The sequence below is a fragment of the Betta splendens genome, chromosome 9, assembly GCF_900634795.4.
Source record: "Betta splendens chromosome 9, fBetSpl5.4, whole genome shotgun sequence".
Taxonomy (NCBI): Eukaryota; Metazoa; Chordata; class Actinopteri; order Anabantiformes; family Osphronemidae; genus Betta; species Betta splendens.
The window spans coordinates 22,836,950-22,864,272 of NC_040889.2; the positions used below are offsets into that span (position 1 = coordinate 22,836,950).

Consider the following 27,323-nt stretch of genomic DNA (forward strand, 5'->3'; position numbering starts at 1 on the left):
CGCTCCGTGAACAAGCTTACTTGTGTGGCAGTGATATAACAGTAAAGCTGGAGCAGCCAGTGTGGACGGGCTGATGTAACAGAGGTCACAGGGGACAAACACTGGGCTGCTCGTGTGTCAATACAGAGCTAGACTCGCGACCAGGAAACATTTAACCGGGGATGATGAAGCAAAATGAGAGCGTTTACTCGCTTCGTAGTGATTGTATTGAGCCCAACGCTTTCATGGTCACGTCTGTTTGTGCTGACTCTTAGTCTGAGGCATCAGTGGGAATGGCTGATTCAATATTGATACAACTGTATGCAGAGCAGTGTGTCAGCAGCCGACACACAGGCTCGACTCCCTCCGCGCACTCGTACGCTTTTTAATTGGCCTTCATCGTTTACTGCAGCGCTTTTATGCTAACGTCAGGCCGCGATGCGTTCGGACCGCCCGCCGCGCCGCGCGCTCGCAGCCGCGTCTTGCTCCTCCGCTGCTGCAAACATCAACACGCACCCACAATTAGTGCACTCGCAGCGAGATGTAATAAAAGATGTCCTCTGTGACAGATTGCGGGGTTTACGCGACACAACGCGTGTGTCTGTGTGAAACCAAGACGAGGGACGGACGCGCGGGGTCGTCTGAACGTCACGTAAAACATGTTTTCTCTCTTTAGGGTCGTTGTGATGGGAAACGTTTGGACAGAGAAACTGTGGACATTTCACTAACGCTCATCGTTTACTGTACAGGCCAAAGTTAAGCTAGTGGGGAATGCGCATGCAGCACATTATAAGTCACCAAGCACAGAATCCACCTCCATCAGCAGGTTACGGCAGCGACACACGCGTCTACATGCTCACATTCGGTGCGTGTCCAGGTTTTATTGGTTGATCAGTATCAGTGTGGCACAGAACCGCGGCCCGTGTGGCTGAATGGAGCAGACACCAGGCTGAAGCAGCCAATAACTGCTGAGTGATTATTGATCCCCCTCCGTTTATGAACTGCCTCTGGTTTGAATGCATCGACACGTTGGTCGTCTGGACCTAAATGTTGCTGACGTCTTTATTTATGTTTTGCCCTGATATGACTGCGTGTGCGTCTCTGAACTATTATGCAAGAGAGAGAGCGCTGGTGCAGCGATGCAGCAGATCGGTCCAGAGCAGCTGGGATTTCATCAGCGCGGTTGGAGAAATTCTTCGGTCGAATGCACAAGATGCCGACGAGACAAAACGATTGATTGGTTTGTTTCCTGTTTCTGCGCAGAGAGACACCAAAGGCCAGTTCCTGTTGGATCATGTGTGTAACCACTACAACCTCCTGGAGAAGGACTACTTCGGGATTCGATACGTGGACCCAGAGAAACAGAGGGTGACTTCCACGCACAGCCAGTGACCAGGAGCAGCTGGAACAGGAAGTGCTGCTGTTCAGCGTGGGCAGACTGGGATGTCTGGGTCCCAGTCAGAAGGCGGACACTTCCTGTTTCAGTGGGCGAAGCAGCAAAACCCCAAAAGCACAAACACTTTAGCAATCAATGTTTCACCTTTACACATCTGGATAGAGTGACATCATCTGAACTCAGTACTTGTATCTTTATTCTAGCGTGACATTTGTGTCTTCACTTCCTATCTCTGTATTCTACAGCACTGGCTGGAGCCCAACAAGCCTGTGGTGAGGCAGATGAAGTGTAAGTCCACCTTCTGCTGCCTTTTGCTTTGCGTTACTGTGTGTTTATGAATAGTGTGTGTGTATGTGTGTGTGTCTTTGAGTATGTCTTGGGTCCAGTTTGCATCTCCAGGGATGTTTCAGTGCGATGGGGGTCAACAAACTCACAACATCACAGAGACTGGACCAGGGTTATCACACACAGACTGTACCACTGCCTAAAAGCCAGTGGATACAAAAGATCAAGTATTAAAACATGGATATGGTCATATCTTTATGTGGCCATGGTTACATCTACACTTTCCCTTTTTATCAGCCCACGAATCACATTACTATTTGCTAGGAGCAGTGACAGAGGCCAGTGAATGTCAGACGGCATCTATTTCTCAGAAGGACCTCAGGGAGACAAACAGAGACACCATAAAGACGAACATAGTGACAACAGCAGGGATTCTCAGAAACACAACAGCCAGAGGGTCAAGTGTCCCAAAGAGGAAATAAACGAACACGCACAAGTACAACAGAGGCACCAGGCGCCACAGGCTAAAGACTTAGACTCGCCTTCAGTGGGTGTGCAGGTGGCCCATTAGCATGTTCTATACAAGAATGAGCCTGGTGTGTTGGACCTAAAGGCGTTACCTTTAAAAGCAGACTATGGCTCATATGTTGAGCAGTTGTCCATGAAGCCGAGAATTGGTGGTTTGACTCCCACTTTCTTCTGCCTACACATCACAGTGACCCTTGATTCTGGTGCTTTAGATGCTAATGTCTGTCTACAAAACACCCCTAATGTGTGAATTCAATCCATTCCTATTTTATTTAAAAAAAAAAAAAATTTTATTTTATTTTATTTTATTTTATTTTATTTTATTTTATTTTATTTTATTTTATTTTATTTTATTTTATTTTATTTTATTGTTGTTCTCATTCTTATTCCTATTACTATTCATAGTCTTATTTTTATTCTTATTCTTATTCTTATTCTTATTCTTATTCTTATTCTTATTCTTATTCTTATTCTTATTCTTATTCTTATTCTTATTCTTATTTTTATATAATGAATTATTCCAGTTGTACTTAGTAGCTGTAAAAATGTCACCAGGCCTTTGCTGCAAAACAGTCAAATGTATTCGATTCATTGCGACGTGTGTCCCACTCCTCTCTCGTGCCCTTCGTTCTCCTAATGGCGCTGCCTGAGTTCGCCCACCCTTTTAATGACTGCCTTGCCCCCTATAAATTAATAAAGTGGCCATTAGCTGGGATTTTTGCATCATCAGAACATGTGCCAGAAGACAGGAGGGCGGAGGCTGAAGGGGTTGGTGAAAACTAGAATGAGAGAAAGTGTGGGAGGGGCAAAGAATGATCAGGAGAAAAGGAAGCGAACGATGAAACGGCAGTTGTGGCTAAAAAAAGATGTCAGATTAGGGACGACAAGATGAGATTGGAGAGACAGTTTGAAATGAGAGAAGCTGACAGAGAAAGAAAGAAAATAGATACGGGGCAGACGGGGGAAGTGTGTGGAATAGATCTGAGTTGCACTGACACATCACTTGTCCCTGTGGCGGGGCTTCTTTCAAATTAGGATGCGCGGCTTGTGTTTTATTCTCTCCTGGTGATTCTGAGCCTGCGTCCGTCGACGCCATAGTTGTCTGTGTGCGTTACAACTACTGAGCTAATTCACTTTCAGATGCTTTCAAAACAGCGTGTTGGTCTCTTAAGCCTGAGCCAATAAGCAGCTTAAGTCCTCCAGGACAGGGTGGGAGGGTTTGCTTCTTTCATTTTACCCAGCATGCATTATGCAGATGTGTTTTTCGGGCCTACATATCATTGCACAGGATCTTAGCATTTACTTATCACACAGTGTGTATCTGTGTTAACAGGTGTGTGTCCGTGCGTGGTTGGACCCCAGGAGACAGTTTAAACTATTGTTGTCGTCAGATCTGAGCCCTGCAGCCTGTTATTGACTGTGTTTGTGCACAGGGGTCATGTATATTAGCTGCATGTATTAGTTGTTAGTGTGTGTGTGTCAAACGTCAAAGTGCACTTTGCTACTGTGTGTGTGTGTGTGTGTGTGTGTGTGTGTGTGTGTGTGTGTGTGTGTGTGTGTGTGTGTGTGTGTGTGTGTGTGTGTGTGTGTGTGCGTGCGCGTGCGCGCGCGCGTGCGTGCGTGCGTGTGTGTGTGTGTGTGTGTTACTCCTGAAATCCTCTCCTGGAGCTTGTGTGTGCAAAACACAAGGACACACAACTGAAATGACTAAGATCAAAGGAAAAGAGCCGAGAGAGAAGTGTGTGTGTGTGTGTGCGTGTGTAATTACTGTGATTTTCTAATGACTAATTACTATTAGAAGCACACTGTTCCTTTTCTGTCTACAGCCGTTTCTCTCTAGGTTTATTCCTCTCGCTGTTCATGTCTTCATTCTTTCTTCCTAATAATCTGCTCTCTTCTTTCTCCTCTTGTGTTTGCGTTCGCCTCTTCTCAGCAGCCCACCAGCCGTACACCATGTGCTTCCGGGTCAAGTTTTATCCCCACGAGCCGATGAAGATCAAGGAGGAGCTCACCAGGTACAGAGGAGCCCCACGTGTTGCACTTTGAGCGCTTCCTCCACCTCCTTTGCCTCCGCACACGCCTGCTCTCAGGCATAGTGATAATTAGAGATGCTTGCTCAGCAGGGACTCATGTTCTCTGTCCCATCTGAGCTGTCATGTCTCACCATCCCTGCGCCTCTCCGTCAGCCCCCATTTCTCCTGCTCCCTCCCGCTCTTTAATTATTTTAGATCTGTCCGATCTGTGTTTAGATCTGTTTCCATATTTCCCTCCCTGAGGTGTCTCCTCCTTCCCTTCTCTTGCTCCCTCTTCATCACAGCTCCCTCTCCTCCCGCAGGTGTCTCCCCACATCTCTCAAATTATATTTGCACTCTTTGACTTTTATGGTTGACCGTTTGAACATAATATCACAGTCAAATGTTTCTTTTATTCCCCTCTCTGTTTCTGAACTCATGCCTGCATCACTTTTTCCCATGTCTGCAATTTTAGGTGTTAATTAAACTTACTTTTTACATCACATCGCAGCAACTTGAAAGGATTTCATTTTTATTACCTTCACAGCTTCATAGCACACAAACAGTCTACTGACAAGTTTGGATTGAGCAGAAAAAATCAAGTCGAGTTGCATGTAGAATCTTTATTAGAAACTCAAGTACTGTAAGTGATGAAATCCACTGATGTGCTGAAGTCACAAGTTCAAAAACTCCCCAGATTGTTATGCTAATTCAAGTTTGCAGCATGTGATGAAGTTTACAGGACAACACATCTTTTCAACTTTTTTTCTAACCCTCAGAAAAATACAGCGTTCTATGAAATTACATTCATGTTAGTGTTTTAGTGATCTGGAAATGCTTCAAAGGTTTGCTTAAGACTGAGACAAGTGTAGGAGGGAAAACAAAAAAAGAAGACGCAAAGAGCGGCTGCTCAGCATACGGACGCACAAAAAGGACACAGAATGAAATACAGCTGAAAGGTCATGCAGGTATAAATAGCTGTGTGTTTAGGCCAGAACCTCCATGCAGCTACAGTCTGGCTCTCTATATAAAACTAGTACTATTAGTACTAGTAGTACTAATAGTAGCAGGAGGCTCCATTCAATCTTCCATGCTTTCCTTCTGCTCCTTCTTTCACTCGAGTTCAAAAACAAGTTTGATGAATAAGTTGCAGTGGTCTTGCCTCCTCTGGAAACTCATCTGTATCCATGGCAACACAAAAACCCTAGTTTCAGCACAGTTGTGATTTATCGTCCCCTTGGTGACATGATGCACGCGTTAGGCTCCATTGAAACTGTTTCCATAGTAACTATGTTTCCAGTCTCTGTTATGTGATGGTTGTTTCCATGGCAGTATTTTTTCCCATCTAACTGCCATAGCAACACAATCAGATTATAAGGGTACTGATGACAATGGCTGCGATGGTTTATTGTTTAATTGTGTGTGTGTGTGTGTGTGTGTGTTTAGATATCTTCTGTACCTCCAGTTAAAGAGGGATATCTACCATGGCCGTCTCCTCTGTCCGTTTGCTGAAGCTGCGTATCTGGGCGCCTGCATCGTTCAGGGTGAGGGCTCTCGACGTTACAGCAGATTACAACAGGTCAAAGTGTAAATTTACATCATCACTAAACTAGTGTTTGTCTTTACCCAGCTGGATTTATGTTCATTATAATGGTTTTGGAAACAGCCCAATACTTATCTTAAGCATATTGACCCCTGGGAATTTAACTCAGGACTGATGTTTACCTCCACTGCATGGAAGAAAGGAATTCTCTGTATGTAAATAAGCCCCCCTGGTTGATAAAGACGCTGGCGCTCTCTGATTGCTCCATGTCCCGCAGAGAGCGAGTGAGGCGATGGAGCTATCTCCACCCTCAGTGTGTGTGCAGCGCACGGCTGCCTGCTCTGGGTAACGAGGGCAGGTCCTTATCCCACTTTGTCAGGGTGTTGATTACAGAGTGGAGGATTACAGTTTAATTAAACTCCAGGCAACTTTTTGATGTATCCTTTATTACGTCTGCTAATTAGGAATGGATTAAAGAGAGCTATCGGTGTCGGTTACAGCTTTGTACTGGATTCAATAAGGACACATTACTCCGTCAGGGTTATCGGCTCGACATTAGCTCTGCTGTGGATGCAGACACGCTCTTGCCACTTAATTAGGTACATCTACAGGATCAAGTCCAGTTTAGTTGCTGCTTTTACAGGGTCATAATTCCTCTGTTTTAAGTACTGCACGCTGCATTTGTTTATTACTGAGGTCACAGGGAGCCAGAGTTTTATTGCAGAGCACTGTGACCTCAGTAGAAAACATATAGTAGAGTTAATACCTCTCTGACAGCTGTAACATAAAAGCTGAACAATGATAACCTTGTATAAATGGAATTAATCTCACAATTGTTTTATTGGGTTGATTTAGACTGTGCTTGTGTATTTATTAAAGCAGCCAGCGTGTATATTACTACAGTATGTGAGCTTCCTATGAGTCAACAGTGAGCTTGACCCTGTTCAAAGGGAGAACAGACTCCAGAGACCTCTAAGACAAAATAATGGCTGCTTATATGAAATCTAAGGATTAAACTAGCAATTCATCACAGTGTCGTGTGTTGGAGAGCTGCTCCCAGACAACACAGTACAGATTCCCACTGATATCCCTGATATCATCCTCTCCCCACAGCTGAGCTCGGGGATTATGACCCAGAGGAGCATCCGTCAGACTACATCAGAGACTTCAAGCTGTTTCCAAAACAATCTCTCAAATTGGAGAGGAAGATTATTGAGATTCACAAAAATGAGCTCAGGTAAACGAGAGACGTGTGTGTGTGTGTGTGTGTGTGTGTGTGTGTGTGTGTGTGTGTGTGTGTGTGTGTGTGTGTGTGTGTGTGTGTGTGTGTGTGTGTGTGTAGAGGTTTGTTGTGTGAAGCGGCGCCTGCTAGCAGTTTACTGTGTGATGTTGGTGACAGCTATGGATGCTCACTCCTGTGATGTGTGTTTTCAAAACAAGCTACTGTGACAGTTTTCCAATGTGCCGACGACACGAGCGCTCAGTCGTTCCGGCTAGAGACAAAATTGGATCATATTCAAAGAACTGTGGCCTCACTTTGAAGAAATACTTTTAACTGAGATTCAAATCGTGAGCGAACCAAAGCAGAATCAGTGCGCATCAATTTTGTGACTAAAGAATCCTCATCCTCCTCATTAACTGAACCAACCAGGAGAGACTAAATGCAAAATCATCATTAATGTAAAAAAAGAGAATCATGCGTCCACAGGTTGCTGCATTAAAATGACCATGAAAGTGGAAATGACACTGATCCGACGCAGGTGATGAGGCCATTTAAAATAGAGCAACACACACGTCTATTAGGCCGTTTGTGTTCCTCCCCATCGCTGCAGCCTCTGAATGATGTTTGGAGATTTGCAACTGTCACACTTAGTGCGATTATAGGACATCAAAGATAAATCCTTCACTTCCCGTGGCACCGAGGCGCATGATGCCAAGTGCCCTCTATCTGCCCCGACGGGTCCAACTGACAGGATTAACAGCGTGTAGATTAGTCCGGGGCCGTAGGGACACACTTCAGGTGATTTACAAATGGGCGTGAGGAGGAGTTGGTCCCATTCGCTCCACGTGAGCGCAAACAGAACGCTGAACGCTGATTTACATGGCGAATTAGCCCCATTACTTCACTTTGGTGCACTTAGTCTAATGAGCAAACACACGCATCTAACACAGAACCGGGCCAACGTACTGTGGAGAGCGAGAAGGAGATGAATTTGAGATTATCAGAACAACAGGAAGTGGGATTTCTGTGGAGCTGCTGATTGAATGCTTCATTAAGAGGCCTCCTCTGCTCCGTTAGGGGCCAGTGTGCTCCGCTGGCAGAGCTCAACATGCTCCAAAGGGCCCACAGCCTCGAGACATATGGAGTCGACCCTCATCCCTGCAAGGTGAGTTTGTCGATGACTCTGCATATTCATCCAGTGTCTGGATGACACTGGTGGCTTAAACACATGATTTGCTCCATCGACAGTAGCCCTGGGGTCACCACCGCTGTAACAATGGGCAAAAGACATGATTAAGCAACTGAATCAGACTCTCCCTCCATTCAGCCAGAGTGTGAATGAGGGGCAGCCTCTCATGGTCTGACATGAAGCTTGCTAACAAGATTAACATATTTAGATTCTGTCTGTTGGAGCAGACCTCCTTTATTTGATGCTTTTAATTTGGTAACAGAAGCATCTACCTATGTCTATGAATGGGATGCTGCTGAGGCCAGTTACCCGTCGGTGTCGCCTCACTCTGCTCGTGTGTGTTTCCAGGACTTTACAGGCTCCACGGCCTTCCTTGGGTTCACAGCCACCGGTTTTGTGGTTTTCCAGGGAAACAAGAGGATCCACCTCCTTAAATGGTACCAGCATGACCCAGTATCTTAGTCATACTCTCCTGAGTCAAGTCCTTACAGGCTAAGTGTAAATGTGTATTTTCAAATGGGCCGAGTCATACTGTACATTACTCATTTCACTAATCTCAAAATCACAAATGATCCTTTTTCATCCGGACCATTTTTGTTTTCAGGGCCGACGTCAGCAAGCTGAAGTTCGAAGGGAAAACCTTTTACGTCATTGGGATCCAGAAAGAGGTGAGCAGCGTCTCTCTACCTGCAGCCTCACCTCTGAAGGGTAACAGAGACAACACAATGTGCTGTGTCGTAGCCTCCATCGCGATGATGAACGGCGTGTTCATGTCGACCTTTTAGATCTCAACCTTTTCCATTTGTGGACTTCATTGTTGTACAATGATCGTGACTTTTACATAGATCCTTCCCTGTCTTTTATTTGTACCTTTCCTCAAGTTTCCATCTGATAAACAGTACTGTTTGCATATGTGATGCCTTCCACCATCACACACACACACGCTGTATATGTGTGTTGCTGTTTCAGATCTCCTTAACAGGCAGGATTCACTGTAACAGGATGGTGGGTGTGTTACAACTAACCTCCTCTCTCACATCATGTGTCAGCTGTGGCCCAAATATAAGACCCCTTCACTGCCCGTGTTGGGAAACATTAACAGATCTACTTTAGAGGCTTTAAACTGAACAGGTGTCTGATTAGAACGGGTGTCTTGCATTTGGGACACGTTTCATCTGTTTGCTTAATGTTCGTCGTCCCGCCTGAAGCTGTGGTAGATTCTGAGCAGCATCTGTACCTTTATTTTGAAATGGCTTCATGCAATTGATCATTTAATATCTTCCCAATTAACAGAAAGTGCACTGCTGCTCTTTGTTCCACCAATGTGCCAAACACGCTCAGATCTATTATCATTGCAGAAGCTTAAACTCAGCTCTGTTGTCTTTGCTTAATGCGTCTGTCTGTCTGTCTGTCTGTCTGTCTGTCTGTCTGTCTGTCTGTCTGTCTGTCTGTCTGTCTGTCTGTCTGTCTGTCTGTCTGTCTGTCTGGCAACTCATGAGTGGCTGAAGATGCACTTTTCTCTTTGTGTTTCTGTCTTTTCTCTCTGTGTGTAAACATAGTCGTCACTGGTGAGTAACTACAGTCCCAGTCATACCAGTAGCACAACGTGCTGTTGTACCTGAAACCTTGGTGCCTCTCCCTTCAGTCGCTCTGTCAGTCACATGTCACCAGTCGTTTACTTTGTGTCATTTCACGTCTCACATTTCACTGATTTAATGCAAATGTGCAATGTGTTAATTCACCCAATTGTCCTATTGAGTGTTGTATTTTCTCATTTGTTCTGTTGCTTTGAGTCTTTGTCGATAATGTGATTTGCTCCCTCTCCTTTGCGACAAATTTATATCCACGTCTATGTAAATTATAGATTATGGCGTATTATAATCTATAAATCTGGCCATACAGTGACATCAGCCAATGTGTTTGGGAAAGACATTCATTTGTCATATACTGTGTGTGTGTGTGTGTGTGTGTGTGTGTGTGTGTGTGTGTGTGTGTGTGTGTGTGTGTGTGTGTGTGTGTGTGTGTGTGTGTGCTCCTGTACATACTGTATAAACACACAGTGTTTTCGAGTACAAGCAGGACACTGCATGGTTTCACTTTTCGTCCTCACCTGTTATTTAGCCCTGAGCACAATAACTTCACTGTTCGACTTGCTTTTAAAAATTTTTCATCCTTTTGGATTTAAAATAGTTTTAGCAGTAGTTTATATATTTCTCTATTTTTGCCAACTTAAAAATAGAAGTGGATTTTACATTTCAGTGCTGAGGCAACCAAACTGTTGATTGCTTATCACAGTACAGTGTTTTTGGCTGATGCAGTTTTAGGACATAGTGAACCACAGTAATTATCACCACGGCAGCACATAAGTGTAAATCACAAGCCGACGCGTGAGGGAGGTGAGCAAAATGGCCGACTCCCAATAACAAAAGCAGCGGGACTGTGCGGGTCGCAGTTCAGCTCTGTTGTGCAATATTTATAGCTCCGTTGTACGACGCTCGTGACCGTTCAGTCGCCCTCTTTCATGTTATTGATCCTAACGTTCCTCGCTCCTTTGTGCTTGTTGAGCAGCATCGATCCACAGTAGAACTAAAAACTGGACATTTACAGCAGTGCCTCCTCCTCCCTCGGCTCATAAAGACCCGTGTTCTGCAGGCTACGGGCCATTTTACTGCTGAACGCTGTGGTCCAGTCGCTGTATCTGCTTTACGTCCTGCTAAGCTTATAGCTCTGGCTCTGTGGGTCAGCACTTTGCTCAGCTCCCTCCCTCTCATTGTGTTCAGCACTTCTCTGGTACTTATTCATGCTTCTTTCGCTCTCTCTCTGTGTCTTTGTCCCTTTCTGTGCAGAAGAAACTGGTGTTGACATTTCACACCTCAACCCCTGCTGCGTGTAAGCACTTATGGAAGTGCGGCGTGGAGAACCAGGCCTTTTACAAGTGCGTCTCACATGCATCTACACACACACTCATATCCAGATAACGCTGAGTCATGGTTAGTGCCTTAATGCCCACAAACTCTCCAAAAAGTCTCCTTCACCAAAGGAAATGTGTTAAAACGAATATCATAGTAACATCTATTTATATTTATTTGTATCTTGTTTTGTCGTTTTGTTTCTCAGTGTAGAGTTTATTTCCGCCATGCAGATTGCCTTCTAGCTCGTTATCGTGTCTTTTGGCCCCTTTTGCTTCCTCCGTGAGGCACTGACGTCCTCCACTGGGGCGCAGCTGATCGCTTTGAGGCCTCTGGTCTGCAGAGACTATTGACTCCGCTGGCGTTTCAGGAATGGAAACAAGCTTGGAGTGAAGGCGAATAAAACCAGAGGGTCGTGGGGAAACGAGGTTACGAGCATAAAGCAATGTAAAACAATTTATTGGCTTAGTGAAGTTTCAGTAGGAACGTCAGAGGTGCAGGTTATTGCAGTTATTAGCCCGGGACCACGTTAGGGCATTAGCCTGAAGCGGGCGTGTTTTTTTCCTATTTGTATTTTTTTTGTGTTGGAAGCTTTGGTTATACAGTGAATACATACAGACTGTTTGTCCCAGGCCTGAGTAACGCTGCCTATGGACTTCATGTTGCTCTAAGAGAACGGACAGAGGGCGAATGGATGTTGTCTCTCTCCTTTAGTGAATTATGTTTGTAAATGGCAGCCAAGCACGACCTCACACACACACACACACACACACACACACACACACACACACACACACACACACACACACACACACACACACACACACTACGTCAACTACAGATGTGTGTCTGGCTTTACATGATGGAGGAGTGGATGATAGACTGATGCAGAACCAAGCATACCTACATCTTTACAGCTCTGAGGGTTAAAGGTCAAACCTTAAGTGTCAGGCGGTTGTTGACTTTTTGTGCTTGTTGATGATTTGTTACAATGAAATTCCTCTGTATGCATTTTTTAATTCCCTCTCTTTGACAGATGTGCAAAGTCGAGTCAGATAAAGACAGTTTCCAGCAGCAACATCTTCTTCAAAGGCAGCAGGTTCAGATACAGGTGAGTATTTTAAGCTACAGTTACTGTGAGTGCTTTATACACAAAACAATGACTATAAAACACATGCAATATTCTTAGAGTTGGCAAAAGAATGAACAAAGGTTCTGCTGAGTCAAGCCAAAGTTCATTTGAGTCTAAAATGCTCTGCCGCAGTTTCTGTAATTTACTGACCCTAATATCGCAGGAAATCCTCTTCCTAAATCTGTTACTGATGCCATGTTATCCTTGAGTCAAAGCTCTTTACCAGGCTTCCACTTCAGTCTGCTCCTTTTCATCAAATAGCTGAAGCAGCTCAGCTTAAGGGCTCAGAGATGAGTAAGCGCATATGGTGAAGTTTGCAAATTGGCACCATTTGATCCACGGGGCAATATAGTAAAGCAGATCACATCGTTATCCACCTGTTACGCCTTTACCGGACCCGGTGCTGATGTGATCATCCCCTTGGCTATCGAGGGCCTGTCGGCCGCCGACGATGTTCCTTCCGCCCTCTAATTTATGGCCCAACCATCAATCTCAGAAACAATAGACTAATGCAGCCTGCTGGCTTCAAACAAAGTGGTTGGAGTCCAGAAAGTCTACTTGGCCCACACTAAGACTAATGAAGCTACTGACTCTATTGGAGGAAAACTGCCTGCTCAGCAGAATCACAAACAGTTCTGATGAGCGACAACTGAAAAGTGAAATGAACATTTCCTAAGACCCTCCAGAACTGTTACAAACACCCCCAAGACCAGACAGGACAGGACCCACAAGCAGTCACAGGCGAGGATGGCAGATACAAAATGATATTTATTATAACTAAACAGAAGTAACTATAAAACAAAATCAGGACACAATAGGTCACCGCACTGAGCAAGTAGAAAGTCGGAGACCGGAGACAGACAGATGCAAACAGAGAGTCCACCATGACACACTGACAGCTGGGGGAGTCTCCATCCTCCACTTAAATAGTTCCCCAGTTAATGATGTTCCCTGAAGGAAACAGCTCCTCAGTTTTGAGGTTGGGAGGAGACTCACAACAAGAACACATGCAACTGCACCGTACAGCAAATATTAACAAAACATGGTGGGTTTTCAAATGTTTTCGATCACATCTAGAACAAGAGGTGATTGTTTTAGACACTCTCTGTTGGCTTTCATGTTATGTCCATGTTTGTTCCTTCTAGTGGAAAAGTAGCCAAGGAGGTGATTGAAGCCAGCTCTAAGATTCAGAGAGACCCGCCTGAGGTGCACAGGTGAGCACACATCTGCCTCTCACACATAAAAGAGCCAAACAGTGACGTCTGGGACGCCGGGGATCAGCCGCTGGTGACAATAATAATGATAAAGAGCTTGTGACTCAGCCAGCGTTTTCCTTCTTTGTGATTTTAGAGCCCAGTTTGGTCAGAGTCGAAGTTATAACTCCCTGAGCCATAAAAACCTCATCATGAACATGGAGCCTCTGGTACCTGCGATGCCCTCTGCCAACGAGTACGAGGAGACTGCCGCCGACAGCGGTAGGGTGTCTCCTGCCCCGCAGACACACACCCACGTCCTCTAGAAGCACATGCACAACGCTCCGAGTGTTAATTGAGCAGCTGATGCTCCCATCACTCCATCCCTCTCCTTTCCCTTGAGACACCAATCCGCGCGTGTTAAAAATACTCCTCCCCTGATCCTCCCTGAGGAGAGCCGTGCCCGTGTGTCTGTACTGTACCTCCACATGTTTGACCGGGAAAGATGCAAGATTGACACATAAAGCAGCGTTCTTTAGACCTGTAGACTTTATTTTCATATATTTTGTATGTAAATAAATAGCACATTCATTCATTTTTTTAATTCCTTCTTGGTGCTTAATAACCTTAGCGTTGAGGCCGGTGCACACTATCGTCATCTATCAGCTGGCTGCTGACATCTAGCTCAGAGCTGAACTTGGATCAGTTTTCCTCCCATGAGGGGAACGAATAGGAGAAGTCTCTGTTATATTTCCCACAAAGCAGCACAGACGAGCAGCTACTTCAGGTCATAATTACAAAGCAAGAGTTTCAGTGTCTCTCAGACAAATCTCACATGATACTGCAATTTTCTTTTACGTATTTCCGCTGCAGCCTTTTCATCGTACGTACGCTTATTTGTGAGATGGAAAAAGGCGATAGAACGGAGCGAGGGGGGGGTAAAGTTACAGACAAATGCATGGAGACAGAGGAGGAAGGAAAGAAAGAACAGGGCTTTAGTAATGGAAGCTCGTATTACAGATGAAGTGTGTGTGTGTGTGTGTGTGTGGGGGGGGGGGGGGGGGGGGGGGGGGGGGGGGGGGGGGGGGGCGTCCATCGACCACGCTGCCTCCTCATTCTACCACTTCCTGTTCTCTACGCTCTCACAAACAGGAGCCATAGATTTGGAGCGGTTTTCCACGCTGTCATGCACACATCTTCTCCAGCCGCTGCATGTTGAAGGTTTCACTGGTTTGTGCCATCGCTCTTCTCAGACCGTTGATGAGCCTCTTCTCTCTCACACCTCCTCTGACAGAATTTACGGTCATCCCGTCCCTTTCCCCGTCTCCTGCCTCTGATCTCCCTTCATCCCCTTTAGAGCAAAATCGATTTTGCTTTGGCCGAGGGTCAGAGCTGCAGCAGCATCCGACTCTCTTCTCGTCTGGTCAGACGGGGAGGGGCCGGAGGCAGTCATCAAATCAAAGGCCTCATGCATCACTGACAGGATACGGCTTAAATAATGTCCCAGGATTCAATCAAACGAGGCCTCGTTTCCTACAGCCTCCTGCTCTGTTGTACGAGCCAAGATCATATGAAAGGGTTTCAGTTTCCTTCCTGAAGGAACACGTCTACTAAGAGCGAACTCTTCTCTTCGCAGCCGCTGAGGTGATCGCAGGTAAGAAACCATGGGGTGGCACTGAGGAGGCTGCTGTCAGGACGCGGGGACAAAACGTCCTTGAGGTGGTCCAGGATCACCATCCATATTCAGAGCACTAATCTCAGCCTTTGGAGGGGAAACAGGAGGCTGATCCGAGGTCAGCGCTGACCTTGAGTTTGTACAGCATGTCCTGTTCTTATCTGCTGAAACCAGGCCCCCCCCCAAACGTGAAATATGTATTACGTTTGAGACTCACTCACTCACACACTCCTTGATCATTTCACACAAATAAACATCAGCCCGTGTGATAATTGTGTGGAAGGACGGGGATAAAGACAGTGCTGCAGAGGAAAAGAACGTGATCCCATCGCATCCGAGGTCAGGCCTGTCCCTCTACAATCAGAGTTAGATTAGCTGGCCGTCCACAGCCAGGACCACCTGGTTAAATATAGAAACTGCAGCTTGGGGCCTTATCCTCCTCTAAACCCCCAGTGACATTCACAAGAGGACCCACAAAGTCTGCGGATCAGAGAGGAAGAATGCGTCTGTACATCCTTCAGTGTGTGTGTGTGTGTGTGTGTGTGTGTGTGTGTGTGTGTGTGTGTGTGTGTGTGTGTGTGTGTGTGTGTGTGTGTGTGTGTGTGTGTGTGTGTGTGTGTGTGTGTGTGTGAGAGAGCACGCAGCCCGGCCCACCGCGCGGGGTTTGTGGTGTAGACGCCCGCTTCCAGGTTTGGAACCAGTCGGGACGATGGAGCTCCTCGCGCACAGACACGCCGGCGACGCGAAGCGCAGCCTCGCGCAGGAGACCCTGGAACTGGGAGTTCCTGCGCAGGATAACGTGGACGACACCCACGCGCGCGGGTGTCAGGGCGCAGGGGGGGCGCTCGGACCGGACCCGGACCCGGAGAGGACAGGGGGCGAGGGGATGGAGGAGGCCCAGGCGGGGCCGCTGCGGTCGTTCCAAGCGCTGGAGGCTGCGGAGGAGCCGGTGGGAGAGGCGCTGCGGTGCCAGGTGAAGATCACCACGCGGCGGAGCCTCCACCTGCGCATAGCCAACCACACCGCGCGGGACGTCTATGTGCGGCTGGTGGGGCAGGGGAGAGGCGTCGCAGGAGGCAACCGGCCGCCCAGTAAGACAGACGAGCGACCGAGCGGCGGAGCGGCGTCTGAGCGTGGGAGTGTCTGAGTGTCCGAGTGTCGGTTGCTGTTTTGTTCACCGCGCAACAAACAGAAAGAGGAGAAGAGCAGATTATGATGAAGGCTTTGGTCAGTGGGCGCGACATAAATACACTGTGGGGGCGTCTGGATGCTGATGATGGGATCCAGACGCGTGAAAAAGATAAATAGGTCTGTCAACACGTACATAACAGGACAACCCTGCCCTTTGTGTGTGTGTGTGTGTGTGTGTGTGTGTGTGTGTGTGTGTGTGTGTGTGTGTGTGTGTGTGTGTGTGTGTGTGTGTGTGTGTGTGTGTGTGTGTGTGTGTGTGTGTGTGTGTGTGTGTGAAGGTGGGGCAGGAATCTGACGCCTTGTAGTGAGAATCAATCAGCTCTTCATCGGTACAGACTGGTATCTGAGGACAGCGACAGTGTGATTGGGGTCGTTTCAGTCAGCTGACAATAGAGAAGCTGCGTGGATGGAAATCGTTCTAGTGAAAATAGAGGAGGAAAACAATTGTAAATGTAAACGCATGCACACAAGGCTGCATCCATTTGAAAACACAACCAGCCAAATTCCTGTTTGCCACATTGTAACTATGAAATATATCATTTCCCCTGTAATTCCTACTTCCTTTGCATTTTCCCGAAGCCACAGCAGTCTCACCTCTGTTCTTCTGCTCCTCTCTCCTTCCTTTTCATGCCCCCATGTTTATCATGGTAATTACCTCCTTTTGGAATAACTTGTTGTTTTGCTGACTCTGTTTCCATGGCAGCTGTCACCACTCGCTCCACAGGTTTCTCCTCATCCTCCTCTCTTTGTGCTTCTCTAATTCCTTTCCACCAACAGAGAACAAGGGCCCAGTACGGTTTAGGCTGCGTTCTCCATAAATGGAGCAAACAGGCTTTGTGAGGGTCAGTGTGTTAGAGATCATATGATAGAGAGGGGATTAGAGAAGTGTTGAAAAGCTGAGTCATACGTCACTAAACAGTAAACTCCCCCCCCCAACCCATACTTAATCCATAGCAGGAGGACAGCTGGACAGCTGGGCTTATTTATAACACACACACACACACACACACACACACACACACACACACACACACACACACACACACACACACACACGGGTTTGCTGCTCTTCCTGTCACTCACAACAGCGTGAGCAGCTTTAACACTGAAGCATTATAGGCTTTATAATGTCACTTTTTACAGATTCAACTGTGTCTGAAGCTTTATGTTCCCTGTCACCATTTGTGCGTAAAATTCAGTAGTTTAAAGCATGTAAAAGTCTGCAGAAAATATATAAAAGTACTCTTATATCAAAACTGTTTTTTCTGCTTTTCAATTCACATGTCATTGAGGGTGACGCTTTATCCCTCAGAGGTGAAGGAGCGCCATCTTGTGGCAGATTTGGTTCACTGCACCTTGAATGAGTTTCTACTGAGACTCCTCTTTTCGTTTTGTGGCGTGTTTAAACAGTACTTTTACTAACCTGCCCTGTTTATTTCCAGGTGTTGCTGTGAAGGACTCGGCCCCCCTGTCTCCTCTCAAGCCTTCATCTGCACCTGCAGACGCGGAGCAGCAAAGTGCCGAGAGGCGGACCTCCGCTCCGAGCACCGACCCGCAGCCTCCCCGTGTTTCCACGGACTCCTCAAACCTCCGACCTCAGACGCCCAAAGCTGAAGACGATGCGGAGGAAGACTATGAAGTCAGCGGGGCGCTCACCATCTCCGAGCTTGTCTACAGGTCAGGGTGTGTCCAGTTTGTCCTCATCAGGACCGTTCGGGGTTCATCCATGTGACAGGGATGTCTCTTCCCAGCCCCTGTGCCAGCATGCTGCCCACGCCTGTGGACGACAGCCAGGGGGGCGTCGACCTGCTCTTCTCCTCCCCCGTCCAGAGCCCCGCGCGGCTGCTGAGGGAGCTCCACGCGGACCCCGACATCCAGGCCCGGCTGGAGGCCGAGAGGCAGCGGGACCGGGCCCGCGAGCGCGCCCGCGTGGCCGCGGGGGGCCGCGCGGCCGGCGTCCTGGGCGGCGGCCTGCGCCTGCTCTCCTCCAACCGCAGGGTCAACGCCTGCCTGCTGAGCGTGGCCCGCCTCGTCGCCGTGGCGATGGGCGTCCTCCTCGTCACCGTGCCGACGCTGCTGCTGCTGCTGGAGTCCGACATCGACGTGTCGTTCCTCCACGAGATCCGGCAGACGCCGGAGTTCGAGCAGTTCCACTACGAGTACTACTGCCCGCTGCGCCGCTGGGTCCTGTGTAGGATCAGCATGGCCATGGAGAACCTGTGGTCAGACTGAGGAGCGGGAGTAGAGGTGTGGGGTCACAGCACACATCCCCCGATGTCTGTCTTAACATGTCATTTAACTTATCTGCAGTTATATATGAAGATCCAGAATGAGGGATGAAGTGATTCCCCTGTTTGAAGCACCTCAAATTCAAATGATTCATGACTAAGTATTAAGTAGCTGTAGGTTGATTTAGTGGTAGTTTGTAGGAGATGCTTCATGGCCCCCAGAATGAGAAGGTCTCCTTATATGTAGGCTGTTCCCCTTGAATTACAATGAAGCCAGTTCATTTGTTTCACCTCCTTGACATTAGAAATGCATTGTCTTGCAGATTGCAGATTTCAATCATAAGATCTAATGGCTTGTTAAGATAGACACGTTTCTCAGTGACAACCAGAGAAGACAGAGGAAAACGAGCACCCCTGGTCCGAGCTGATGGTCTGTTCCCTCCTGATGCTGGCAGGTTTCTGACTCAGCCTGTCAGTCATGACGGAGTCACAGAAAGCAACCATAGCCACAGTCAGAGGTACGTTCGATAAATATATATATTTAAAAACAAAAGAGGAATATTGATAATTAATACCAATGTTACATAAGTTGTTTTTAAATTTTTGTACATTTTTATGTGATCCAGATATTTCAGGAATTTTTCAGTCAGAGGATCCTTTGAGCTTATTTTGAAACTAAGAGTTTACAAAAGATTACAAAAAACCTAATTTAATGAAGTTCACAGTGGGTGGTGAGAAATTTAAGCTATTTTTTAAGGCTGCCGTCCACATTTGTTGGTTCGGCAGCTCGCTGGGTTTTTTCCTACAAAGGCTATAGCACAAAACTTTTACACAGACCACAGATTACAACTGTTTCAGATTATGTGATGTCATATTTAAAAAGCTGGAGGCAAAGAGGAGGGAGCCCGTAGCTTGTCTGTGTCCATAAAACGTGTGTTTTGCTTAACTTTATGGCAACTTCTGAAGTAAATGTTAGTTGCTGTAGTTCATTAAATATACTAGTTTATGCTTCATTGTGGTTTTAGAAAGTTTTAACACATGCTGTAAAAGTGCTAAGGGAAAGAAAAGCTCTGAGAAACGTCATGGAGGGTCAGGGTTGTGGTGGGAGAACGAGGATGGTGCTGGTGAACATCTGTGTGAACCTTCAATGTGAGATGCTTGGTGCGATGGTCAGTTACAAAAGGAGAAGCCGCCGGTGTTTTCTGGTCTATTTATATTTGTTGGCAGAGTAGAAGTGAACTCACAGTGAAAGAGCCAAGGGTTCGGCTGCTGTCTGTAAATCAGTCCCTGAACTGAAGATCAAACTCCTGGAGCTTGTTAACATTTTGTGACCGGCCACCGTCATCGTGTCCTGAATGAACAGCGACAGACAGAGGATGAGAATGAGGGAGAAGAGTGTGAGGAGCTGCTTGATCTGGATCCCCTACTCAGGAAAGGGCATTAGCAGTTTATGCTCACGTTAACAAATATGTGTCTAAAAATATCCAGAAAAACAAACAAAAAAAAATCCATCAAATCAGTATAAACCACACATTACTCATTACATTCATACCTGTCTTGTTGTTACCAATATCCAAACCCTGTATGTATTTAAACTGTGTGTGTCGTCGCGTAGAATCATTTCACTCCAGCATGTGAATATCCATGACATTCTATTAAAATCTAAATACTGGTTGCTGCCGCTGCAGTAGCTGGACCTTCGTATGACAGCTGGTGCAGAACGTCACCACCGGTAGCAGCATCCGCCTCGTAGGCCCGAAGGCCTGAAGGCCTGAAGCTCTGCTCCATCACACGCCTCGCGATCCCACCGCTTCATGGGACTAATGTACGCTAATGTACGCTAATGTAAGCTAATGTAAGCTAATGCTAACAGTAGAGAGACTTTCATTTGGGACAAAGCATTTATTTTTACTTTTCCTACATGCACTGAGATCTGATGCTGAAACCAACGAAGGGCCAGACCCCCCGCGGTGCCACAGACGTCACTGTGGCGGACGGAGCCGATGTGATGCACTGCTAAAAAATAACGGTTAAAACCACTAGCCCACGCTCGTGGACAGACCCTGGCTTTGATGCTTCCTTCCTGTAACGCTGACACCCGTCATCAGCCCCTACCGCTGACCCCTCAATGCAAACCTGCACGCTGTCATCTGTAAATACTGTTTATATTTGTGGCACCAAAACACAAAAAAGAAGATTTCTTACCTCTGTTTGTCTTGTCTGTGTAGCGCTACTACAGTAGATTTAGGCTTGGCTGTCTTGACCATAGATGAACGCATGCTCTCTGTTCTCATTAGGAGGAAGAAGCAGAGATTTGGAGTCTTTGTGTTATGTTTACTAGAACATTTAGGATCCAAACACGTCTCGCTTTGTGCTTTGCGTCTCATTTTAATGGGTGATTGATGAGACGTGGCTGCTGTCAGAAACTAATCGCAACCTCTTCGTGGCTGCATTCGGTGAACTCTATTGAGCTTTCTTTGGCGTTAGCTCATGATGCTAAGCGTTAGACAAAGGAGCATGCTGCCGTGTTCGTCATTCATCACTGCGAACGAGGCCCCGTGGGTTCTGCCGGGAGACGGAGCCCCGGCGCCTCCACTCTGTAGCATTCTATCAGCGTGTAGCAGCGGGTTTAAAGGGATCGGACGCCCTTTGAGGTTTAGCTCTTGTTTTGAGCTGCTGGACTTTAGCATTCAGATGGGAAACTGTGATGCTCACACACCAGGTGATGTCACCTCTGAGGTACTTAATACAAACCCAGACGTTCCTGTCGCGAGTCAAGTATTTGCAAACCTTCAGTTTAATTATTTATCGTTTAATTATCTGTACGATTACAACTGCTTTATAGATGACTGGAAATCAGAACTGTTCAAACAAATATGCTTCAATATTTGAACTCAGGTCTACTATATGCAAATCTACTGGACATCACACGGTATGAGGAAAATTACCTGTTGTTTAATATTTGATTTCTTTGTTTTGTGGGCATGTACAGTCGCAATTTCTCTTGCACAGTCACTTTGTTGTTTTTTATTGTTATTTAGACTGATTGTTTAGTTGTTTTCTTAAATAGTCTGTTATTTATTTGTCACTCGGTCTCTTTTAATAAGAAACTCTGGGAGATTTAAAAGAAAAAGAAAAAGTAATGACCCCCTCTCTTCTGGGACAACCAAGCCTTATGAACTTTGTGAAGTGAATATTTTGAATGTTTGTATGTTATTAAAGAAACTGAGGATTGTTTTATATGTTAATACTGCCACAATAAAGCTCCCCAATGAATATATTAAAACACTTTGCCTGATCTTTGACTTTCTATCATGTCATGTTTACCTGTGCATCTTTACTGTTTCCTCCTTCTCCACCAGATGAGGTGGAAGATGAAACACACACACACTGCGATTTTAATAAATATGCTTCTATACTAAAACAAAGGGTTACAGTACAGGAATTTTGTTCATTTCACCATTATTGATCCATTATCCACCATTTTTCTGTTTCACCAAACTGTTCTGTGTTTAGGTTTATTTGCTCCCCCGTATTATGATGAATACAAGGTAAAATGTTTGTGTAAGTTGTTTTTGAACATGAACCTTCTCATTAAACTGTGCAAAGGCTTTGTCTCTCCTGGTGCGGTCGACTCACTGCACTCTGTTGGCATCTCTATGGTGATGTTTGTTGAGCAACCCAATACCTCTGGGTTACAGGCAGAGTTCACACCTTTGCGGCGGTGGTGTTATCATATGGTCGGGTGTAAGTAGTCAATACAGTACACGTACATGTACACAGCACATGAACGCCTCTGGATCCCACTCAAGACACCTGAAGACAGAACAGGGTAAGAACGATCTGTGATTCACCTAAACTGAAGCTGTTGTTTTTAAGGCACAAGTTAATACAAGTACATGTTTTAATCACATAGTGTGATGATTCCTCTTGAGTTCATATGAGATTTGTCTTTACTTCAGAACAGGAGGCAAACTGCCGCTGTGTGTGACTGAAGCCCAGCGTGGTTCATCTCTCACATTGTGGAGCACGAGCAGCAGGTAAATGTTGGTCAATGGCGTCACAGAGCGCTTCTCAGGCGTCAACTACAACCGAGGAGACGCATCGTACCACAACCTGTACACGAGCTGCGTCTGGACTCCTGGAGGATGCTGGGAACTGTAGGCAAAGCATCCACCAGGTGCTGAACCTCCTCTCTCTCAGCGACTCGCCCGTCAGCGAGCAGCAGAAGCTGAGGGTGGCGTTGGACTGGGCTCACAGCTTCCTCAGCAGCGGCTCCGATGTTCAGCACAGAGACAATGATGTAACTTGGACTGAAAACAGAGAAACTCAGGCTCTAAATGGGAAGATGTGCAAAACACGCAGCTCTGCTTCTGATGCGGAGACAAATAATAATCTCGACCAGGCGGCAAAACCACCAAAACCCACGTCCACCTCTCATTTAACAATTCCATCAAACCTGACTGTTTACGAGCAGTACAAGCTTTGTGTGGATCAACTGCATCACATAAGACGGACAAACAGTACAGAGAAAGATAAGAAATCCTCTGAAGACGCAGCAACACCTGCAGGAGCACGAGCTCTGCCTGCATCTTCCCTTGAATGCAACTCTACCAGCACGAATCCTGCAATGAAAAAACACCTTAATGAAGTGCAAGTGGTCACAGAGAAGAGTGCCTTTCACAAAAACAGAAACACAGAGACGCCAGTTACACATCACGACGGGTTTAAACCTCATGAACACCTGAATGTGAATGAAACACCTGCAGCTGTGAAGGCAGAGAGCACGTCTTTGTGTGCGGACAATGATCGTACCAGACCTGCACATCCGGACCTTAATGGCAACAGTTATGTTTTGAACACGAACGGTGCAGAAGCTGATGAACACATTAAATCACAGATGGAGCAAAGCGCTGCGGCTGATCCAGGTAATGAGCAAAGTGTATATGTGGTCAAATATTGCTGTCAAGTTTCCACTATGTAGCCCAGAAACAGTCAGTCAGAGTCCAGTGCTGCCACCTTCTGGTCTGTGGAGGAATAACAAATGGAAGCATTCGCTCATTAAGACAATAGGTCATAACTTTTATGCACAGTGGCGTGTTTCAAATACAAACTTACTTGAAGGTGAAATTAAATTAAAGGTGAACTTTTCCTGTCCAGGAATCAAAGATCACAAGGCAAGAACTGAAGGTGGAGGACAAAGGGGGCTCAGCGAAAATTTCAAAAGGACAGACGGAGGAAATGGAGGGACGTTGCCACGGCAACAGATGAGGTGACCGCCTAAACGATGTATGCTGCACCTTTTGTAAATTTCTGTTGTGTAACTGCACGTTTCCGCCCCCAGGCCTCAGTCAGCGGGAGCAAACAAATACACAGGGAGCCTGGACACACAAACACACAAAAAGAGACACACGCTGGAGGCCAGAGCAAAACACACGGCACCGGGCAGGGGTACACACACACACCTGCAGCCAACAGGGACACGCACACGTCATCGTCAGGTAGGCTTTACACACGAAAACCAGAAAGCATCTCCGTCTGAATAAAGATTCAATCTGAGAAAACAGAAAAGTCACCAGTTTTCATATGACTAAAATTAATGATAAAATTAATCATGTTTACCGGGTTTGTTGCTGAGGCGCCAGCCAACAGACGTATGTCTGTTCCTTTGAAGAAACTGATTTCACACTTGATCAGAAATCGATCCAGCAGCAAGTCATAAGATATCAGGGACGGTTATTAGAGCATGTGTGTGTGTGTGTGTGTAACATTACTGCTGTTGCTGTGTCTCACATGAATATGATTATCTCTAGCTTTAGTAGCGTCTTATGAAAGCCAGCGTTTCCTCATCCATGGAAATCCCGATTCATCCTCAGACGTGTTCTCTGTGTTGTTGTCGTTACGCCCGTCAGCCAGCAGGGGGCGCTGCACCCGACTGGCTGTGTCTACCTGATGAGGTGTGGCTGTCCATCCTGTCTCTGTTGCCTCTCAGTCACCTGTACGAGGTGGTTCAGGTCTGCAGCCGCCTCCACGCGCTGGCCACAGATCACACACTGTGTAAGCGTCTGTTTGTCTAACGTACGATGCAGGTGAGGCCCAGTCTAGCTGCTCATGAGCTGCAGTGATCCTGAACCTGTCCACGTAGCAGCACATGCTGCGTTCCCATGATGCAAGTGGCGTTCTTCCCTCGCCGTTGTGTAACGCCGCCCTCCCTGGACAAACACGCTCTGAGATAACGCCGGCCTGAGCCCTGACACGCTCCCTCAGCTCAGCAGCTGTAGGTCACAGTTCTGTGCATTAAATGGTTCTTTTGCTGCTACAGGGAAAAGACTGAGCGTTGCAAACTCCACCCTGACGGAGCGGTGGCTGCTGTGCGTGGGCAAACGGCGTCCTCGCAGCCTGTGTCTGCGCAGCTGCAGCAGCCGCTCGGTCACCGCCTCCGGCCTGGAGATGTTTTTCCTCCTGAGCAGGAAGACGGTGGAGGTACAGGCATGAAACCAACCACACCTCCCAGCGATCGCCTCACTCAGACTTTGCCACAGGTGATCATTTGTCCGTCACAGGAAGTCAGCGTCACCGGCTGCATGGGCGCTGGTCTCCATGGCGACCACGTGCTCGCCCTGGTCGGCCGGCTGTGCGGCGGCGTGACGAGCGTGGACGTGAGCTGGAGCGGCGCCACGGACGGAGGAGTGACGGCGCTGAGCGAGGGACGCGCCGGGTCCGTCGCTCCAGCGACACAACGCGTCGCACGACCGGAGACGCGGTTCGACCGCGAGGAGGCCACGGGCAGGGTCAATGACGCGCTCGTCTCTCCCGCAGGTTGACGCTGACGTCGGTGGTTCTGAACGGCTGTCACGTCACCGACGCGCCGCTGCAGACGCTGGTCCGGAGGCACAAGCAGAGGTCGGTCCCGTCCCCCGACGCTCCGCTGTCACATTCACGCGCGTGCACGGACGCCGGCCCAACGCCGCTGCTGTGTGTCAGTCTGTGCAGGCTGGAGGTGTTCGGCTGTCAGCTCCTCACGGCGACCTGTCTGCAGACGGTGTGCGAGGTGCTCCGCCTTTAGAAGCTAGAGACCAGAATGCACAACCACAGCAAAAGAAACGCTGCTTCACGGCACAACATGCTCCCACGGCTGGTTTTCTGCTCTGTGCCTTAGATGTGTCCTGGTCTTAAGCATCTGAATATCGGGCAGCTGCCGAGAGTCACCAAACACAGTCTCGCCGTGATGACGTCGCACCTTAAAGGCCTCGTTTCTCTGAATCTCACTGGTCTAAAGGCTGTAGGTTTGACCTGCTTTGCGTCGTTACATTGCTTCATGATGTTTTACTCACCTGGGTTTTGCTGCAGGTTACGGATGCGATGCTGGACGCTTTGCTTCAGAGCTGCGCTGCACTTCAGAGTCTGACGCTCAGTTCCTGCCCCGGAGTCACCGATCTGACGCTGCACAACATCGGCAAATACACACCGTGTATCAGGTACAGACACACCACTGGAGGGCTAATGTCCAAAATACTTCACCTCTTTTGCCTTCGTTTGTCAGATGCGTAGACGTGAGCGGCTGTGGGGCGGTCACAGACGTAGGAGTTCAGTCGCTGACGCTGGGATGTAAAAGACTCCAGCAGCTGGACCTCAGCTCCACCGGCACAGGAAGCAGAGGGTAGGACATGCAGTGTCTGTCAATGGGAACCTCATTCCCCGATGACTCCCACAAGCACTTGGAGAAACCACGTGTGTGTTTGCGCGTGTGACGCAGCATCACTCTGCTGGCGAACGGCTGCAGCCAGAACCTGCAGACTGTCAAGCTCAGCTTCTGCCACATCGGCCTAGACGACATACTGGAGCTGTGCAGGCGCTGCAGAAGGTAGAGACACACACACACACACGCACACACACACACACACACACACACACACACACACGCACGCATACACACCTACATGCACACGCACGTGCACGCATGCACACACACAAACACACACACACACACACACACACACACACACACACACACACACACACACACACACACACACACGCATGCCATTCTCCTGTTCCTCTCTCCAGGTTGAGAGTGCTCCATCTCTACGGTTGTCCCCAACTCCCAACTGAGAGAGACATCAGAGACGTCAACAGTGACGTGACCGTTTCCCCGCTGTCCTGACTCACCTGCAAACATCTGCACACAGCTGGACGTAGAAGCTTTTACGATCATCCCGTGTACATGGGCTGAACAACAACAGGGACATGTGTTGCTGTGCTGGGCTCTGAGTTATTTGGGTGGTTCCGATTCGATCAGGCTCGTTATCTTGTTCTCTTTGCTTCGTTTTTTTTAGTCACCCCCGTGCTTTTGTGAAAAACCATAAAAATTTTTTCACAGCAGATCGTCTTTTACTGCTGGAGTGGGTTCTAAATTAATTAAGCTGTGCCGACATGCAGGCTTCACCTGCTGCACAACGTGATGCCAGACTGAGTGGAAGAAGATACTGCACGCTGCATATATTGTATGCAAATAAAAAACTATTACATTATTTATTTGCATAAGATTTCATCTTGATTCCAACTGTTAGTTCATCTGCATTCTGCTTCTGTCAATCCTGATCATTTTGTTATGTCCCTTCTTTTGTCACGCTCAGAAAACTGTTCCACTCCAGAGCCAGTTTAAGCCTCATCTTTAATAATCCTAGCAAATTATTTTGGTCAACAGTGTGTGCAAATTTAAAAGGAAATGATCATGGATAAGCGTGGATAAAAAAGGAGCTGGAGGAAGGATTGGCTTTGTTTCAAAGAGATCTACATGCTCTGATAGAGATTAATAACTTGCTCTTTATAGTCACAAGA

The 27,323-nt window shown here is 47.2% G+C and overlaps 2 protein-coding genes and 1 long non-coding RNA gene across 8 annotated transcripts in view; 2 read left to right on the forward strand and 1 right to left on the reverse strand.

Annotated features, from left to right (window-relative positions):
• The window catches only part of frmd3 (FERM domain containing 3), a 29,098-nt gene extending 7,330 nt beyond the window's left edge, over positions 1-21,768 (forward strand). The window contains exons 2-16 of one of the 4 annotated variants that reach the window (XM_029162593.3): positions 1,243-1,347; positions 1,621-1,663; positions 4,122-4,203; positions 5,647-5,744; positions 6,857-6,980; positions 8,043-8,130; positions 8,503-8,591; positions 8,759-8,822; positions 9,124-9,159; positions 11,001-11,089; positions 12,100-12,174; positions 13,341-13,409; positions 13,546-13,670; positions 17,697-17,931; positions 18,006-21,768. In XM_029162593.3, coding sequence (XP_029018426.1) covers positions 1,243-1,347; positions 1,621-1,663; positions 4,122-4,203; positions 5,647-5,744; positions 6,857-6,980; positions 8,043-8,130; positions 8,503-8,591; positions 8,759-8,822; positions 9,124-9,159; positions 11,001-11,089; positions 12,100-12,174; positions 13,341-13,409; positions 13,546-13,670; positions 17,697-17,931; positions 18,006-18,486 — 1,803 coding nt within the window. In that variant the 3' untranslated portion in view covers positions 18,487-21,768. The remainder of the gene's footprint in view (positions 1-1,242; positions 1,348-1,620; positions 1,664-4,121; positions 4,204-5,646; positions 5,745-6,856; positions 6,981-8,042; positions 8,131-8,502; positions 8,592-8,758; positions 8,823-9,123; positions 9,160-11,000; positions 11,090-12,099; positions 12,175-13,340; positions 13,410-13,545; positions 13,671-17,696; positions 17,932-18,005) is intronic. The other 3 variants (XM_055511998.1, XM_029162596.3, XM_029162597.3) reach the window with 3 other exon arrangements.
• Positions 21,769-21,902: 134 nt separating this feature from the next.
• LOC114862373 (uncharacterized) lies at positions 21,903-24,353 on the reverse strand. 3 transcript variants are annotated; one of them, XR_008695721.1, is made up of 6 exons: positions 24,276-24,353; positions 23,948-24,037; positions 23,783-23,863; positions 23,601-23,666; positions 23,048-23,509; positions 21,903-22,795 (listed from the first exon to the last, which is right to left on the reverse strand). It is a non-coding gene; the product is annotated as an uncharacterized LOC114862373 (long non-coding RNA). The 3 variants fall into 3 exon arrangements; XR_003786957.2 differs by having other exon boundaries at positions 21,903-23,509; XR_008695720.1 differs by having other exon boundaries at positions 21,903-23,509; positions 24,105-24,347.
• Positions 24,354-24,370: 17 nt separating this feature from the next.
• Positions 24,371-27,013, forward strand: LOC114862371 (F-box/LRR-repeat protein 20-like). Its single transcript, XM_055512004.1, has 10 exons — positions 24,371-24,539; positions 24,805-24,965; positions 25,046-25,200; positions 25,302-25,385; positions 25,467-25,533; positions 25,642-25,764; positions 25,833-25,960; positions 26,026-26,142; positions 26,239-26,346; positions 26,550-27,013. The coding sequence occupies exons 2-10, from the start codon at positions 24,933-24,935 to the stop codon at positions 26,644-26,646; spliced, it is 912 nt and encodes a 303-aa protein (XP_055367979.1). The 5' UTR covers positions 24,371-24,539; positions 24,805-24,932; the 3' UTR covers positions 26,647-27,013.
• Positions 27,014-27,323: the final 310 nt, after the last annotated feature.